The sequence below is a fragment of the Stegodyphus dumicola genome, chromosome 6 (genome assembly GCF_044657685.1).
Source record: "Stegodyphus dumicola isolate Sdum_Otavi_A_Nest chromosome 6, ASM4465768v1".
In the NCBI taxonomy this organism is placed as follows: Eukaryota; Metazoa; Arthropoda; class Arachnida; order Araneae; family Eresidae; genus Stegodyphus; species Stegodyphus dumicola.
Genome location: NC_140773.1, coordinates 24,412,456 through 24,432,611, shown reverse-complemented (window position 1 = coordinate 24,432,611; position 20,156 = coordinate 24,412,456). Strand labels below are relative to the sequence as shown.

General features: G+C 30.8%; 1 protein-coding gene across 6 annotated transcripts in view; it reads right to left on the bottom strand.

The window, feature by feature from the left end:
* Positions 1-20,156, bottom strand: part of LOC118188359 (disintegrin and metalloproteinase domain-containing protein 11-like) — a 346,872-nt gene that overhangs the window by 122,023 nt on the left and 204,693 nt on the right. For 3 of the 6 annotated variants that reach the window (XM_085818185.1, XM_085818187.1, XM_085818186.1), the window contains 3 exons: positions 15,629-15,777; positions 11,168-11,247; positions 6,098-6,167 (listed from right to left, as the gene is read on the bottom strand). In XM_085818185.1, coding sequence (XP_085674311.1) covers positions 6,098-6,167; positions 11,168-11,247; positions 15,629-15,777 — 299 coding nt within the window. Of the gene's footprint in view, positions 1-6,097; positions 6,168-11,167; positions 11,248-15,628; positions 15,803-20,156 lie in introns of all 6 variants that reach the window. The other 3 variants (XM_085818184.1, XM_085818188.1, XM_085818189.1) reach the window with 1 other exon arrangement.

Genomic DNA, 20,156 nt, shown 5'->3' with positions numbered 1-20,156 from the left:
TGCCTAAGGGGAGGGATGTCTTCGTGGAGTACTTTCTAAGGGAAACTGGCTCGTATACACGTTATACATGGGGAAAACCACGAAAACACCGATGCAGCCAGCCCGTTCGCGGGATTCGAACCTCGGACGGAACTACCAGTGTTCAGCGACTTTACCGCTCGGCCGCTGGTGGGCTGGGCACACTGATTGAATAGAGCTTCGAAAAGAGTGCTGAAACGAGCATTGTTGTCAATGAACTGACGGATGAGATGCGGAGAAACAAAGAATACAGACTCTTAGTTGTCCTAGATTATCGGTGAGCCCGGTCTGGGCACACCTAGGGTTCGCCGTTTGATTTTAGCAATATTTCAAGGTAAAAATTTAAAACTAATATAGAATAAGAAGATTAGCATACAGCTAAAAACATAACATAGAAATTGTTTTTCAAACAATTCCTTTTATACCCTACTAAAATCTGGAAGATTTCTTTGAAAAATGAGGGTCTTAAAAAACTAAACATGGCTAAAATATATGAAATGGTTTGTGTTGAGCTGCCATATACTTTAAATAAAGAAGGTCAGAGTAACCTATAAATCTTTCTTCATTCAATTTTTCTGTGCATACAGAAGGAAGTTTTTAGGTGTTTCCAGACCGGACACACTGTGCCGCATTGGGTTCATTTACATTAATTTAAAATTTCGCCTTTTAATTTTTCATTACCTTGAATTACATTTAAATTCAAGGATTCATACATTTTGCGAAAACATGTATTCCAAATGATGTTCTGAATTTTTTACGTGCGAAATTCTCTATTTTTCTAGACGTTTGTCCATTTGCAAAACTGTTTACAAAGATAACTTCAATTAAAAGTGATCACTATTTTGTAATAAAGCTATATTTCAGGATGCATTTTAAAATATGAACAGAACAAAATGTATTCTGCAGTTATTGCATTCGATTTCCTAGACCGCGTTTCGCTTGAACAGAAACTGGCTGGCATTGCTGTTAACTGAGAAGATAACATCGATCACTTTGCTAAAAGAACGATTCAAAATGCATATTTAGTTTTTCTTCATTTTTTGCTGTGATAAATATGAATGCTTGTATTGGAAACATGATCTATTTTGTGGCAAGAAGCATGCGTTCATGTTCTTCATCTCTCACCATGACGTCCTGATTTTATTCTCTTTACTTCCTGCTGTGAAAAAATATCAAGATCGCAGTTGCAAATTCTGGATCGTTTGATTTTAAAGCTAAAATTTGTCTGGACGATATTTTATCATTATTTCTGTCTCTTTTTGCATACAGAAAGCATTCTAAAATGCAGATCTGTATCTCCATGGAATTGAAGCTTTTGGAAACAGGATTCTTATTCTAGTTTATTCATTTAAATATGTCAAAGATATCTTTAAGGACACTTTATATCTATATATTTTATTGTATTCGTTTAACCTATTTTTAGATCTATAGATGGAAAGTTAAAGAAAAGCGTTCGCTTCCTAGAATTTCTTGAAACTTTTCTCAGCTATTTTTCTGCAGTTCGAAATAAATAAAACAAGTACTAATTCAGAAGTCAAACAACAAAAATCAGCGTTAATTTACAAAACTTTCACAGGACTAGTTTCGATGGTTTTACCGAACCATCATCTTCAGCTGCAAAACCGCAAATGAACAAGATAGGAAATAATGTTTAGATAAGATAAGAAAGCCTGGACAAGAATAAGCAAGTGGCGCCATCTGTTGGCGAAACCAGAACTAAAACATAATTTCTCTAAAAGCCGAAGGCAAATTTGGATTGGAATTAGGATCGTTAACTAGAACAGAAAGATTTTTATGAATGTGAAATGCCTCTAGAAAATCCAGTTCTCCAATGGAAGATGTTTTTTGAATAATTTTGGCAGCAGAAAAATTGAAAGTGTGATTTTCGGACCAACAATGTTGAGCAACAGAAGACTTCTGTGTTTCCTTTTTTCTAACATATGCCTCATGTTCTTTGACGCGAAATTTTAAGGCTCTCTTAGTTTGGCCAATGTAAATTAAACCGCACTGGCAAGGAATCCTATAAATACCCCAGGAATTCATATCCGGAATGGGGTCCTTGAGTATAGAAGTTGGAATTTTATTGATGGGAGAGTAAACAACCCGAAAGTTAAATTTCTGCAAAATATGTGCAACTTTATAGCTAATTGATGGAAAGAAGGGAATGACAACAGAATTTTTATAATCTCCTAAAATAAGAGTGTGGCTTTTAGTGTGTTGAGATGAGAATTTTTTAACTGCTTGATTAATAATGTTGGGTGAAAAGCCCCTGTCAATAGCTATTGCTTTTAAATAATTTAGTTCTTCATCAAGGGCTAGTTTGGAGGAGCAAACTTGAAGAGCACGGAAAACATAGGAATAAAATGAAGCTAACTTTTGTTTAGTCGGATGACATGATTTAAAGTGTGGTGGAAGGCAAACCGATGAAGGTTTACGGTAAACTGTAGTACTGAAGTTGGATGTGTTACGTGTGACCAGAATGTCGAGAAACGGAAGAGAATTGCAAGTCTCAAGTTCAAAAGTGAACTGAATAGCAGGATCAATAGAATTCATTGTTGAAAGAACTCTATTTAAATCATCTTTATTACCTTCAAACAGGGTAAAAGTATCGTCTACGTAGCGGAACCATGCCGGGAAGTTTAAAGTTTCAAACAATTTTGATTCATAATAATGCATGTAGATATCAGCCAGGATGGGACTGAGGGGGCTTCCCATGGCTAATCCCTCAGTTTGCTTGTAATATTTATTTTGGAAAACAAAATGTGTTTGTTTCAAACAGAGTTGGGTGAGAGAAATTAGCTCATCAATTTCGATGCAAGAGAAATGAAATTCGCGAAGTCTGGTTTCTAGACATCTTAATGCACCCTCCACTGGGACATTGGTGAATAATGATTTTACATCAAAAGAAACCATGAGTAAATTACTTGTTTTGTTGTCTTAAATAAAACAAGTATTTGGTTTCATATAATATCCCAAATAAAAGTACACTCGGAATGAATTTCAGTACAGTACTGCTTTGCTAGTGTGCACATAATGAGAACGGGCACCTTAAATGTAGTCTCAAAATCTGTTAGAACTTCTCGCTTGCCTTTTCTAGGCACAGATTAGTTTATTTAGCACCATAAGACACACGGTTTATTATTGTTATGTGTAGCTGCCTTGATGAGTGGTGTAAAGTCTTGACAAATATTAAAGAAGGCATAGTTTACAACAGAAATGGTTTAGTTCAGTGTTAACAATATCTTCTTTATGTACCGTAGACGAAAAAAGACGTATTCATTAACAGTAACACATTCATTTCCTACTGTTCTATTTCCTTTAAAGTAATAAAACGCAGCTACGAAAAACGGTATGGCGTTAATAGTATCTACACAAATAAAATTAACATGCTTTATACTTTAGTTTTGGTCTATTTTTATCTGAGACACATCGTAAATACATTTCCTACCTTTTTTTCTTTAAATGTTTTATCTGAGAAAATTATCTTTAAAATTTTTATCTTATCTTTAACGTTTTATGTTTTGCGATTTTGCGTTGAATCACTGTAAATGTCCGTCTCACTTTTCAAACTGTTGCCAGCAAAAGTTAGAGTCTTGCATTATGTTTGAAGAAATTAAATAATGAAAAATCTGCATAAATGTATGTCAATTTCTCGCATAGTGATAAAACAAAAATACCTAGAGCCATCGAATTTTGAATGATGTAATCCTCCTACGAATATGGGCATGTGGAAGACCAAATTTGAAATTTGGAATTATTTTATTATCGATTTCATATTTTGTAAAACTTTAACGAATTTTTGAGTAACAGCAACAGTCTACAGGGGAAAAAATCCTTTTTATCTCCAGTGCGCGGAACTGTGTATCGGAAATTCTAAAGATAGGCTCATTTTAAAATTATTTTGCGACATTGCTATTGAACTGAATTTTATGGTTTAAGTGGAAAGAACATGATATTTAATAAATAAAGGTAACACACAAAACGTTAAAAAAACATGCCTTTGGAAGTAATTTAAAATCTGAAACCTTTCAGATTTTTATCTTTTTTTTTTTTTTTTTTTTTTTTCCTGATTTAAGCAGTCTTGTAAATTCTGCTAGAACTTAACATCAGTAGATTTCTTCACAAAGGAAAAATTCACTTATTTTGCTATTGTTAAACTTCAGACTTTCCATACTTTATGCTAGAACTTAGAATGCGTTTTTTTTTTCCGCCAAGCTGATAGGAAAGAAAAAATAGTTAACCGTAGTTTCCCCATTAGTATTTAAGCTGATGGCTTAACTGACTGCACCACTTTACATTTGGTTCTATGGCCTTAGGGCGGCTTTTCCATTTCTGCTGACCGACTCTGCAATTGGTTGACCCATGCTCCGTTACAAATGCAATGTAGTCTAATTTCGGTAATTCATCAGTTCGCTGCTTCCTTCCTCAATTTAGCTGATTTGTTCAGTCGATTGCTAACCTAAAACGATTTCAAAACCGTAAAAAACAACCTTATATTTAGCGTAGGTATAATGAAACACTCAATATAAGGTTGCTAAATATACACTAAATATAAGATTGCTAAATAAATATAAGGTTGTTTTTTACGGTTTTGATTGTCACATTAGCGTGTTTCTCTTCTAGTCTAAAACGATTTCTTGATGATTGAATATAAAGTTGTGGTTTATTGTAGATTTTCTTTCGGCTATTTAGCAAGGTTACCGTTTTAAAAAATCCTAATTTAAGTAATTAGTGATTTTTTTATCTGAGAAAAATTATCGTTAAAATTTTCATCTTATCTTTAGTTATAATCCAGTCTTTAGTTGAAAATACTTTCATACTTGATATTATCGTATCGGCATCTTCATGCAGATCAACCAGGGTTCATAAAGATCTCCCTGAACAAATGTGACCAAATTCTTATAAAGCTCACTTCTCAGTTTGAAGAAAGTAATTTTAAAAGTATCAAAGCTACCTTAAAAAAGGCGCTTTTATAAAAATAAAATTTTGTTTTGCTATTTTGATTAACATGACAAACATAAATCCTGTTTGCTTAAGTGTGCCAGCATGAAATTCAGGGTTAAGAGGCATGTTTTATAAATTAAAAAACTGGCTTTCCCGAAGGTACTGGTACTTTTATAATGACAGAGGGCATCCTTGTGGCAAATTTACGAGAAGTATGCAATGATCTCACACCTGAGTTTTAGATGACATAATTAAGGAAAAGTAATGGTAATATGTTGATTTGTTTCAACAAAAGCTTACTATGTTAGTTTTCAAATCAAGAGGCAAAATCGTTATTTTCATACCAGTTCTGAAAAACAGAATTTGGCTGTGTTAAATTGGAACTAAGCTTATAAGCTTGTGTTTGCTTATGTTAAATGTTAGGCCTACTTTCGAATTCGCATGATATTTTACAAATAATCCAATAATCTGTGTAATTTTACATTTGTGTCATAAATACTAAATTTGTCAGCCAAAATTTAGGATTAGAACATCTTAGCCTGTGGCTTATCTCTTAATTACTGAAATAATTTTTACATCACGCTAGCCGCTTCGTAATTTAAGAAGTGATTGATTATTGGATAAATCAAGCAACAAGAATCAGCGTTATATTTGTAAATTTGACAAGACTAGTTCCGACGGTAACTACAGAACCAGCTTCCTCAGCTGCCAAAGTGCAAATGAGCAAGGTCAGTAGGATAAGAATGGCTGGGCAGTAGTTAAGCTACTGGCGCCATCTATTGATGAAACAAGAAAATTAAAACATAATTTTCTTAAAAGTTGAAGGTAAAGATGGATTGGAATTAGAGTTGTTAACTAGAACAGAGAGAATTTTTTTAATGTGAAACGCTTCTAGAACGTCTAATTCACTAGTGGAATAATCTTGCAAAATTTACAAATATAATGCTGATTCTTGCGTTGTTTGTTTTCTCCAATACCTAGATGATTGATATTTTATATCTTACTTTGCTGTTTAAAAGAAAAATTTCATTAAAAAAGTAATAGTAGAAATAGAGTAGATGAGAAAGTTAGTAGATGGGAAAAATAGTGCTCCTAGAGAGAAACTTTCCTCTCTCTTCACGAATAAAAACCTTACCTGAGTAGAAATCTGCTGAGCTCCTTCTGGTAGAAAATGTTTCTGTATTAAATTTGGAGCCAAAAGATGTCTGAAAAGAAAAGTAAAAGTTTGTTATAAAACGTATGATTCAATGATATATGAAGAAGTAATATTTATGATTGAGAACTGTTGCAGACTATCAAATGTTGATAATGCATCATTACTGGATCAATAAATATTGAAACAAATCTTAAAAATTTTTTTACGAAATTCGAAGTTTAACTCCTCCTTCCCAAAATATTTTACTTACTTACATATGCACCTAACTTTATTTTTAAATTGATGTAAATTTGATTTTTGATTATGTTTTTATATTTCGAATTAAAAATCAATATACAAACAGAATTAGACTTCCTTTTTTTCTCACATTAAAATTGCTTAACCTATTGAATATTCATAAATGAGAAAAGGAAGGGGAAATAATTTAATTTTTGATTTGTTTTGTTGCTTTGCATCGTATGTTATCCAAAACTGTTTGATGAACTGTTTGATGAAACAGTTTTGAAAACTATACAGTTTTCTCCAGAGAAAATAATATAATTATAGGATAAAAGTGCAGGATCATAAAATATCAATAAAAGGAGTTTTTCTCTTGAATTATGATAGAACAAATGTATCAAGTTATAAGAAATTATTTTGGTCTTTAACAAAAGAGATTCGTTAAGTGAAGCAGATTCGTTAAGTGTTATACAGATTGACTGTTTAACAGAAGTTTAATTATTCAAAAGTTTTGTAATTAAATGTTAATACTTTCATAAATTTTTTTAAATCTTATATTCTGAAAAAAATTTAGTTAAGAATTATAGCACGCGTATGAATAAATCCTTCGAAGAATTTGGAGATAAAAGAATAAAGTTGTAATTTTTATTATCATCTTATTGCAATTATATTTACATTCTGTTTCATTAGCTTCTTTCTTAAAGGGAGAAGAAAAACTAAGCGGTCTTTTTCTTAAGCTGTTTTCCCTAATCCTTAAATGGTATTCGTTAATCATCAGCCGAAACAGAAGTATCTGAGGGATAATTAGGTGTCATTTTTCTTTATTTTCCAATGGATTAATTACTGCAAATTTTACAGTCCGCATTTTTTAGTGAAAGCATTTCATTTCTTTAAATGAATTACCATTATTTTTAATTTGGCAATTTTTTCCTCTTGGATTAATTTTAACTTGGCCATTTTTTCCTTGTGGTAATTAAAAGAACTTAACATTGAATTTTTATTTCCTGATAATTTAATACATGAGTGGTTTTTTTAAGTTACTTTTTCTTGTATGCAAATATATATAGTTAATTCTCTACAGATTGTCTACATAGATTTAAAATTTTAGAAATTTTATACTATTTCTTATCAGTTCAGTTTAGTATGCTTAGTTAAATTAAAACAACTTTAAAATTTCATAATAAGAAACACGAATCAGAAAAAGAGAAATTGACAGATTTTCCATTCTAATGATTGTTTTTATTTTTGCCTTCATATCTGGTTTCTTTGCATCAAAACTATTTGCAGTTTTCCTTTAAACTTTATAACGATTTACTTTATGTATTTTGCATTTGGAAAATTCTGCGAATGTTTTAATAATTTCATTTAATGCTTCATTGCTCAAAATTGTTTTTCTTCTTGCCTCATAAATTTGCCTTCTTTTCCTCTTATTTCTTTCGTTAAATCGGTTGTATTATAGTATACACAAGGCAATCGAATTAACGATGCAACGAATGTGACGAGAAAAACCTGCTAATGTAGTTTGCCATTTGAAATGCATTCAATCCTTTCATTTGAAAGCAACTACAAATGGATGTTAAAATTGATTGGTTATTAAACTAGACAATGCTGATACAGTGCTTCAGGAATTTTGTACCTATTGATTCCTTGAAAGAAATTATTTGAATTTTGTATCAAGAAAAATATTAGAAAATATCTTTAGCTTTTCATAATATAAATTTAAATATTTCACAGACGTTGGAATGTAACTCTATAGCATTCTGTGGAAGGAAATGAAACTGAAGTTTTGTGTGTCATGTTTAAACTTTAAAAAGAACTACAGATAGTTTTCAAAATTTCTAAATGGTTTGTAAAATAAATAGTGGTTCAGGTTCCAATAATCTTTTGATCATCTGCTATACAATGTCACCTGCTTTCTAATTAATACTCGATTCATTAATGCTAGACGATACTCAAGGAAACTATTGCAACAGTCAAAATCCTAGATTATTTATTATTAATTCTTAAATGTGTAATATTTCTGAAAACATAATATTAATAAACTTGATTTAGATAAATTAGCCCTTAAGTGTATCTTTCCTACAAAAGATAATTTATCGTTGTAGCTAATTTATCTTTCCTACGTGTAAGATAGAGATTTATAAAAGAAATATTTATAGGTCTTTTTTTTTTTTAAATTCACAAGTTTATCGAATTCCACAAGAAATAAGCACGTGAAAGATAGCGTCATTATTAATTATCAGAATTTTCTCGAAACGAAGCAACGCTTGGAATATTTGCTCTAATTTTCTCCCTAAACTAATGAATTATTTAAATTTAATCGGATGATTCTAGTAATAGGCTAATTTAATTCCGAACAAAAGCGTTAAATCAGCTTTAAGCACATTTAACGGGCAATTAGGCGGTAATTAATGAATGGTATATTAATTTAATTTTAGTCAAACAATTAATATCTTTTATTCACTTAGAAGTATTAATTTTCTGAGGAATAATGCTAGAAAGCGGAAAAGACTTCTTGAAAGATATTTGTTTTCGACAAATTACCTTCTAAGAATACTGCATGAAATTATGTGTTTTATAATTTTATCTTTATAGAAGTTAGAGATTTTGGGCTCTGCGAGAACTTTATGTCTTACAATATTCATATTAATTCGTAGTCATTGAAAAGATAATGATAGTGTACTCATCAAAATTAAGTAAAATTTGGGTTAATAAATTGTTTTAAAATACTTCTTGAATGAAAAGTCCTTAGAAATTACAGTTTAGAAAACATTTTAAAGATAAAATTATTACATGGAATAAGAATATAGTCTTATTGAATATAATAAAATATTTTTGAATATATTATTATTCATGTAATTACGTATTATTTTTGAAATAACCAAACATTCAAAATGTTTTAATATTTGAATACTTCAAAACCAAAAGTTATAATGCTAATAAAACTTGAATGGTAACTTGAGTGAAATGGCAACTAATAAGTTTAAATAATGAAGTAATGCAAGAATAGTAAACTAGAAACGTAAAAAATTAAGATAGAATTATGCATCTTAAAGAAATAAAGACGTAAATCGCTGCTTTTTGATTTCCTCGAAAATCTCAAAGGAACTCGTAAAGAATAAGTTGTAGCCATATATTGCCGCCGATAATAATAATTTTTCATGATTTTCAAGATATTGCCCAAAAGGTGGCTAAACGTGTCCTGAATGAAAGTTTCTTTAAATCTTCTGGAATAGTAAAAAAACAAAATGCTTCCACAAAAATTATAAAACTAAAATTCAGTTTTAAGGGGTATCAGCATCCCCTATACTGATAATGTTAAATTGGCCATTTTCGATGTACCTTTTCTCAAATTCTGCTGTAGATACACGCTTGAATTTTTTTGTGTAATTAAAGTATACCTATCTGATTATAATGACATGAACTTTTGAAACTTTTGAATTTTAGAGTAATTTACAGAATATTTTATCTGATCATAATGACATGAGCTTTTGAAACTTTTGAATTTTAGAGTAATTTACATAATATTTTATCTGATCATAATAACATGAGCTTTTGAAACTTTTGAATTTTAGAGTAATTTACAGAATATTTTATCTGATCATAATGACATGAGCTTTTGAAACTTTTGAATTTTAGAGTAATTTACAGAATATTTTATCTGATTATAATGACATGAGCTTTTGAAACTTTTGAATTTTAGAGTAATTTACAGAATATTTTGTTAGGCATAGTAAAATTTAGCACTTTTTCACACAAAAAATTAAAAAAAATTTTTTTTTCTTAGTTTATCACAAAAAGATCACTTCAGTAAATATTAGGAAATCTAATAAATAAGCCATAAAAAGTTTAGATACCTGTGAGCAGTAGTTCCTGAGAAAAGGTACATCGAGTATTAAAATCACGTTTGGAGAAAAACGCGTTTTTATGTAAAAATTCTCCAAAGCATTCGATGACAAATTAAAACTAGATTTTTTACAGTTCTAATTTTCATAGAGATTAAAGAATGGTATTTTTAGAAAGATAAAAGTGTAGAGAATTTGAAAATGCAAAAAATCCGAAATCACCATTTTTTTAAGATTTCTGGGTTCCAACAACCCTTAAAGAGATTACAACGAGATCCTAATCTGTTATCACAGCTTATAAAAACCTGTTCAACAAAGCAGTTCAACAATCACAAGTGACGGAGTGGAATTTGAGATGTAAAAATGCTACAATAATTAGTTTTTACTGAAATGAATTTACTGAAATGAGCTTTTTGTGATAAACTAAGAAAAAAAATTATTTTAATTTTTTGTGTGAAAAAGTGCTAAATTTTACTGTGCCTAACAAAATATTCTGTAAATTACTCTAAAATTCAAAAGTTTCAAAAGCTCATGTCATTATAATCAGATAAAATATTCTGTAAATTACTCTAAAATTCAAAAGTTTCAAAAGATCATGTCATTATGATCAGATAAAATATTCTGTAAATTATTCTAAAATTCAAAAGTTTCAAAAGATCATGTCATTATGATCAGATAAAATATTCTGTAAATTACTCTAAAATTCAAAAGTTTCAAAAGCTCATGTCATTATGATCAGATAAAATATTCTGTAAATTACTCTAAAATTCAAAAGTTATAATTAGTTGGTTCACATTCATTTATAAAGTCATGAATATTTCCTGTAGCATGGATAAAAATAATAGTGGTTTATGAGGTGAATTTTTTAGTTTTCTTTGCGAGCTATAACTATACTGTTTTATAAACAGATATTACAGTATTAGAGTTACCCTTTGATTGTTATAGATTTTGTGTACAGATAATAAACGTATAAAGGAAAACTTACGTGTTGAGTTCCAGGTCAAGTCGAAATTTGTAATTGAAGGCCTTCACAAGCAAAGAAGTTGAGTGATAATGCTTTCCAGTCTGAAATATAAAAATCAGCTCTAAATGAATTAATAGCATGCCATATTTCGATGTCATTATATTATTTCCATGTCATGCCATATTTCGATGTCAAGTAGTCAAAAATTAATTTGTGTTCATAATACTTCTTAGAATTCATGATATCATGCATATTTCTACGTAAAATCTACAAATAATGACCCATGTTAACGAGGTAATTTACTTTCAGTAGCTTTCAGTGGAAATATATGTAAGCATGGTCATATAATTACTTTCTACAGTTTCAACGAAACTAAAGAAAGACGATCAAGAACAAAATCCAATAAGCAATGATTAAGTAGTAAATGAAGAAGTGCAGAAAAAGCCTTTCTTATTTAAATTACGTTTTACAGGAAACATAAATTCATATTAGCATCGTCACATTTGGAAAATCGGTTTATATTTTTATTTCATATTAAATTAATTGTTCTGTAATTTTAAACAAGAATGTATAGCCATGTATTCAGTTTTAGGGTTCATATTTATAAAATATAAGAAAGAGGTAGGTTGTATACTTCGCTTCATGTGTAAAATTATTAATTGATAATAAAAGTACTTTTTATGACTTTAGACTGAGTATTCCTTCATTTAAATGCTATTCGATGTAACGTTTATCGCAAAAAATAATAAAGCGTGAGTCGAAATGATTCTCGAGAGTGGTTTATTTCAAGCAATACTAGATGAGCAAAAAATGTATGAACTGAATGACTTATTATATCAGTTCATAAAATTTGGTCCATAACTATTTGACATGAGCATTATTTGTCTGATGGCAAACAGCTACGTGGTGGTCTAACACTTGCTGTGCTCTTGTCAGCAAGTTTTGCGCAGTTTTATATATGGATATGGAGAAATGTGGTGGACACCCATTGTTTAATCATTGGCAATGCGGGTATTGTCTAGCCACACTAGATATCCAGATAAATTACACCCCACAGGACTTACAGGGGATCCTGCCAGGCGTTGCTTGCAATGCCTTGTATTTTACCAGACCGCGAGCAGTGCCTTTCTTTTCCCCTTAAATATACATTGGTGATTTTACAGTTGGTGCCTTTCGCACTTGTATGCTATGGAGGGCAACTTCAGGTCTGCTTGCATACTATGTTTTAAATAATAGCTTTGTTATATTATTCTAGGTTGTGCTGCATAACTCAGTGCCTCTTGTGGACAAGAAGTTCATTATAATTATGATTTTTTTCGGAGATGAATGTTCTTGATAGCGTATCTAATAAAGGGAGTCACTTCACCCTCTGAATTCGGGACTTTTAGATGATGTTCAGCTGTAAGGGGGCATTTGAATAATGGTCGGGACTGCCTCTTTCTCCACATGCACATTGATCTGAGGTTGCTAGTTTCCTTGCATAGAAGTAGAAGTGAGAAAAGGGCCATGCCCTGATAAGAACCACGTTATTTCTCTAGTTATTAAACTGGGAGCTGTGCCTACTTTTGGGAACGACTGATAAATCCTTCTTCCTTGTTCGGCGTTGTTTCACCAGTTCTGCCATTCAGATTTAGATTTGATGGTTATGATTTTTTAAGGTGTGAGCCAGGCCATGGTACTGATAAATTTTGTGCATTTTGATCCCTAGCTGCTTCTTTGGCTAGGATGTCAGCCTCCTCGTTGCCTTTTGTCCCTGCATGTGCCTTCAGCCAAGTGATAAAGAAGTGTTGATTTGTGATGCTAAAGTTCTTTCTGTAGCAGTTTTATATAGGCAACAACCTTGTGCCTGGATAAGCTGGTTTATAAAACTGGCATATGCATCTAAAGGAAGGAGTACTCAAGTTTTTAAGTCGTGCGATTGTGTCCAGATTTTAAAACTGGGCCATTTGAAAATGATGGGTCCAGTTTGCAATATCTTGCAAAACGCCCAGTTCACTATCATCATGGACATCGTTGGTGTATGTCTGGCATGAGAAACATACATTTGTAAACTGCAGGAGATTTTCTTTACAGGTTCAACTTTTTACTCGTCATAACACGAGACGTTGGGAATTACCCTATTGTTTGAAATTGTTCTTATCGTTAGCTTTACTTGGATGGAGAATCAATTATAAATATGCTCTGGCAAGCCAAAACTGCAGTGCATAATATGTTTTTTTTTAGAGTGTCATCAGTTTTTATTGCATGGTTTGATTACATTCAAAGAGTTAGAGTTGTGAAGTATGACTTAAAATGCTTTTGGACTTGCTGTTTTTTCATGCAAAACATCTCTTTTTGCTTGAAGTTTTGAAGTTTCAAAGCTAGATAGATCTTCCAATGAATTTCGCACACGCTGTCTATTTTATTAACTTTGCAAGAAGTACAGTTCTAATAGCATGCTAAGTAAATAAAATTAAATTCAGTGCATTTTGAAATGAAATAAACGCAACTATAATGAACGCTAAGGATGAATTGCAAATCTAAATCCATCCTAGCATGTTCGATTGCTTAATAAACAATCTCATACAACTTTTAATAAATTAATCATAAACAGGTGTTTAATTAAAGAATAAGTTATGCGAAGTATTCATAACATTCTACCAAAATCATTCTTCCAGGCATGCATATATGTTTAATCATATTTGGAATTTTGGAAACTTGGAACAGATCTGCATAAAGAATTAAAGCATAATCAATTTGCTATTCACATGCAGATCATTCTTAATGAAGCAAGCAGAAATATGTTCAAAGTTTGAAATAAAATATTTCAATCCTACCTCTCTTGCCTGAATTGCAGCATTAATATGTATAATTATTTTATTTTATCGGTCGTCTGAACAGATAGAGAATTAAATAATACAATTTCTTAATTAAGAATCAAGATATTATTAGAAAGAAGAAAGTTATTGCGATTTGACTTATTAGTTTTAGAGTAAATGGCGGAATATTTCCATTTCACGAATATAAGCACAGAAGTTCATAAATTATTCATCAAATTCACTATTTTTTATTTAAAATTTATAATTAATTTATCAGAATTATAAAAATATTTCTTTCAATGCTTTATAATTTTAATTTATTAATTTTGCACATTTTAAATGTTAAAAACTTTTTTCACTAAATTATAATTAGAGAAAATATCGCTAAGCTTACAGATATTGAAATTATTAAACAGCATCTCACTACTGAACTGTGATGCCATTTGGGATGTGATAATCTTTGAGATAAAACATTTACGAAATTAATAAGAAAGCATGTATTAGCCATCGATCACAATTTGTTTTTTTGACACTTAATTAATTCCTTTTATATAGTATTTTATATTACTTTTTCTTATACCGATACTGTTCTAAAACTTTACATTTTTCTCGACATTTATGATTTTTAATGTATTGTAATTCAATAGTTATTTTACATATACATATTTATATATGCATGCCGTATGAAAGACATTGTAATTTAGCTTTTAAAAAATTTCTGCATGCATGACCTATACATTTAGTGCAAATTACATGTTTTAAAGTCTATGTCTAAAGAATTAGCGGAAGAAAATTGATTTCTATTTTACGTACGTTGTTAAAAATTCTCCGATTATAATTCAGATGTTGCGGTCTTCAATTAAAAACTAATTTTTCTTGTTAAAATGAATAAACTAACTAGAAATTAAGGAAACAATTTTAAATATTTATTTTTTTGAAAAACTGAAAATTGTGTAAACTTTTTTAAGGACCCTTCATAAGAAACTATCATTCATTGCACACAGGGAAAAACAAACAAAATACTTACAAATAAATTTTCTGCTTGGATAGTATTCATATACAGATCGGGGACAGAATCATTATTCGGAATAAGATTAAAAAGTCTCTTTTTGATGACTACCTGTGCATGCTGCAGCTTTATCTCATGCTCAACACGTGCTTTAATTAAAGCCTGATGTAGTTTTGTGCTGCTTATATTTTAACCATTTAACTTTATTTTATTGCTATTGTAATTGTTTTAAACCCGGAGAAGTAAAGGTAATCAAAATAAGATTAAGAAGTGTGTTATATAAAATGTTTGGAAAAAAATTACAGGCTTTATTTTCTTAAATACTAACCCTAGGCACATATTTTATTATAAAATTTCTGAGAATAAGGAAAATTTTATGGAAAAGTAATACCATGGAATGAAATTAATGGAAATTTAATTTTATGTAGTGAAAAGTTTAAATGTTTTTCATAAAATTCTCAGCTTACTTGTGAGTACTTCTGGAAGTACACGTCCAAGATAAATATTTAAAAGAATAAAGCATATACGCCATCTTCTATCAAATATCTTGTGTTGGAGGTAATAAGAAACGTTTAATAAAAAGTTGATAATACAACATAAGTATCATCTCGTTATGACATGTGCAATCATTTTAAGTTCACAACATAAAGAATCTTCAGAATCCATTTTTATTACCTTATTCGCACTAGCATCTCTGGTCAGCACACCCAACTTCTGGTGCTGTCTCACCTGTACAGGGTAGATGACTTCGTAATACCTGGAGGGGATATTGGCAATGAAGCGTTCATTTTCGGGGTACAGTCTCTTTAGTCTCTCTGCCTCCGCTGGTATAGCGTGCAGTTTCAGGCCAGCAGTTGGAAAGAAAAGGAAAAAAGAAAGTGGACACACACTGGATATCATAACTGTACGATAAAGGTTATTTCATTCATGAAATAAAAAATAATTATCATAATCCACACTAGTATTCTAAATTTAAATTAATGTTTTACAACAAAATAAAGTCATTTACACTCAAATTGTTTCAAATATATATATATCTGTTTTAACTTTAAAGCGTCTATCAGACCACAGAATACTACAAGACAGGAAGTAACTTTTCTTAGAAACCTGCCGATGCCAAGCCGATTTAAAAGATGGATTTCAGACACAACACTTTACTCCTTGGCCGAAAATGGTGTCGTTTGCATTGGGGGTAGCTTAGCCAAGCAGAAACAAGATAAAGGATGACAAAGAATACTTTTCTTCTAATGTGAGCGATAAAGAACCATAAATATTTAGTGCTCGACTAAAACTGATAACTAAACTGCGTAAGAAGAATTCCAAGAAATATTGCTTGCGTCTGATAGCAACTTTGGACTTTCTTTCCGCAGTTAGTCACGTGATCTTTTACAAAAGTTTCTTTTATAGAAATTCATTCACTTCACTACCAAAGGTAGTTTATTTAGAAAATAAAGTTTACTAAATTCTTATTTTCGTTGAAACACCTATATCCTACCGTAAAATTAAAGGAATTTTCATTCTCATTTTATATTTTACGTAATATTATTCTGAAAAAGTAATTTGTTTGTCTAATTTTCTCACTAAATGAATGAAATAAATTTACAAATATAATTTGATTAAAACAAACCTTTCACTAGATGAATTACTTTTATTTTAATAACAGTTGAATTTTGTGGCATAATTTTGTTTTAATCAATATAAATTTTTTTAAAAGAAATTCTGGTAAATTCTGCGCACATTATTTCCAAAGTATAGAACTTCTATACAAGGTTTACCGGTAATGATCAGCCAGTAAACTTAAAAGATAAGCCGGTACAAAAGCCGGTAAAGATCAGCCGGTACATGTTTCACCGGTAAACATCACACATGTTTTTAGCTGCTGCTTGGCTCGTTTCAACGAGTATTTTGCAGCAACTACTAAGAAAACTAACTTTTAAAAGCAAAAATAAGCAACAGATTCTTAAATTTAGGAAAATTAAAACAGGCATTATCTAAATTTAAAAAAATGATCAAAAATAGCATGGACATAATAAATATGACATGGAATCTACTGGAATTCCAAAAGTCACTCCCAGTAGTTAAATTATTCTAGAAGACATTTAGTCTTAGAATAATACTTTTGTAGCATTTTAATTTGGTTAAGATAATGAGGCCTTGAAAATTTCAAAAAAGAAATCAGGGAAAATTCAGACGCAAAAGGCTTCAACTGATTAAAACTCTGGGTGGCCAGGGATTTCGCTAAGAAAGCACAAATTTCCCAAAACTACTATGAGAACCAATTATTTTTTTGATTTTAATGCAAAAACTCTCCTGATATTTTATACCTGGATTTTTTTCTTTTGATATATTGCCTTAATTTCGTTGACATATTTTAATACGCACGTATATAGACGTTCTTACATATATCACAATAAATATTCTAGGCCGTATATATACGACCTTACCACTTAGAGGGTTTTAATGCTATTAAATAATACCTAAAAGAACTATCTGAAAGTAGAACTGCAGTAAGCGCAAGATGTTATGAAACGAAAGCATGAAGTTGTTATTATTTATCTGAAATGGATGTGTCTTTTATCAAGGGATAATAAAAAGCTTCAGATTAAATGGAGTAACAAAATCGCAGTATTTTTCAATGGTATGTAGAATATTACTGTTATGAAAATATTCAAATTTAATATCATTTGACCAGGAGAGTAAACATTGAATAAAATAACAACTTTTATAATAGAATGTGTGTGTAGAAATTTCAGGTTGAGATGATACACAAATGGCACTCTAAGGCACGCTGAGAGGTAGATAAAATCATTCTATTGCATAAGCTGTCATTTTTCGTGCGGTTTTCGAGTATCATGCATCGTTACGCGAACGATCGGATTTTATCTACGGGACTGTAAGCGGAAACTGAGCATCTGCTAAAGCAGGTGCTCGGGAAGTATATTTCACAAGTGCACATTAGCTTAGCCACTGAGGGAGGGGTTTCGAAAGTGGACTAATGAGCTGCTATTGCTCTTGTGACACTAAATCTTTGTGCATGTGAAAGTATATTGTTTACGTTTTAATTTGCATTTGTTTCGCAGTTATAAATATATGGCGTAATAGTAAAAAATCTCCTAGTGCTTTCGTTTTCCGATTTTGATTAATCGCTGACATTTAACTTTCGCGAATTTTATCACTCATTAATATTAGGAGTGATGTTCACGGCATATTATGTGGATTAAGAGAATTCAAGTGTATATTTTTTTAATTGAGCTGCGAATGACTGAAAGTGTTACAATGAATCTAGTGTTTTCTTATTTCAGTGTTTGCAATCTTTTGATTTTTAAAGTGTAAGATTCAGAACACATATGATGTAGTTATATCCATTGTTATATTAAAATTATATATGAATAAATTGAATATACTCATTGTGAATACGATAAATTCACTCTATTTGATGAGTATTTCTTGTGTAGACAGTACACTTCAGAGTGAGCATTTATTAAATGTGTAATTTAACGCACTAAATGTATACGAATGCAAAGTAGTAAAGTTCACTTTGAATAAAGTTGTGCATTGGTTATTATTATAGAACATCTTTTTCATACAGACTGCAATAAAAAGTGCTGAATCTATTTACATATATAATTAGTGTAAATATTTTTCTCATACGCATAGTTTTATGTAAAAATTGTATTTGAGCTCAGATGTTTATCACATATTTCTTTCTTCATCTTATTTACCACTTAAGTAATATTTCCCCTCGATATTTTTGCGAAGTATCCAACATGTGTTTGTATTTATTTCAATTAGGTAGTGAAATCTTCACCATTTCCTATATTTGATCTAACTTCGCAATGAAAAGTTTCAGAAGCAATAGACGATGCTTTAATTATTTTGTACAGAAAATTGCGTGGCAGAATATTTTCAACCACCTTGCTTAAATCTTAAAGCACGCGAAAGGTCATGTGACATGACAGGAATATTACTGGATGCTCATTGGTCCATCCTAGAAGCCACTCCCTCGGTGGCTACACAGATGTGCACTTGTGAAATATGCGCTTGGGAATCATTCTCTGTACCTACTTCAATTAGCCATTCCATTTTAGCCGCAGTCATAGAGATAAAACATATTGCGCTGAATTCCGTGTTCATACTGATGAAATGCTCACAAAGAGTGACTATTTACGTTAGCAGAACTCTTATACCTGTTGCTCAACAATGCCCTATACCACTGGGTGTCCGCCGATAACATCGCGGCAAAAACATCGCGGACGAAAACGTCGCGGAGAAAACAACGCAAGGCGAAAACGTCGTGCTACAAAACATCGTGGGAGAAAACATCGCAGTTTTAAAACATCATGGTATAAAACATCGTCGTCGAAAGTAAAGCGGTTCAAAAACTTCGCAATTTAAAAACATCGTCGCCGAAAATATCGTGATAAAAAATAAAGTATCTTTAAATCATCGCATAACGATAACATCGCAGACATGCTTTTTTTCAGGTTTTAATAATTATAAATGGATATTCACATAATGATTTGTGAGCAAAAGGTGTAAAGAAGCATAATTTTTACTTTCACATTTTTTTATTAACTAATAAATTTTTGCTAAAAAAGTAAGAAGGAAACTTAAGCATAGAAAATTAAATGCAACTTATTATACTTTTCATGAAAAATTACCAGTAAAAACTTTATAAAAATGATTTATTAATGGCCTTTGTTAGTTAACTATGTCGGTTTAAAATTCTATTAAGTGCTATAAGTTGCATTAATTTTCTATGTTTAAATTTCCTTTTTATTTTCTCAGCAAAAATGTATTAATTAATAAAAAATATGAAAGTAAAAATTATCCTTCTTTCCATCTTGCGCTCACAAATTATTATGGGAATATCTATTTACAGTTATTAAAGCCTGACAAAAGCATGTCTGCGATGTTATCGTCATGCGATGATTTGTAGATACTTTATTTTTTACCATGATATTTTCGACGACGATGTTTTTAAATTGCGAAGTTTTTGAACCGCTTTATTTTCGACGACGATGTTTTTTACTACGATGTTTTAGAACTGCGATGTTTTCTCTTTGCGATGTTTTCTCCCACGATGTTTTGTAGCACGATGTTCTCGCCTTGCGTTGTTTTCTCCGCGACGTTTTCGTCCACGATGTTTTTGCCGCGATGTTTTCGGCTGTAACCATACCACTGAGTGCAATGCGCCATTTTT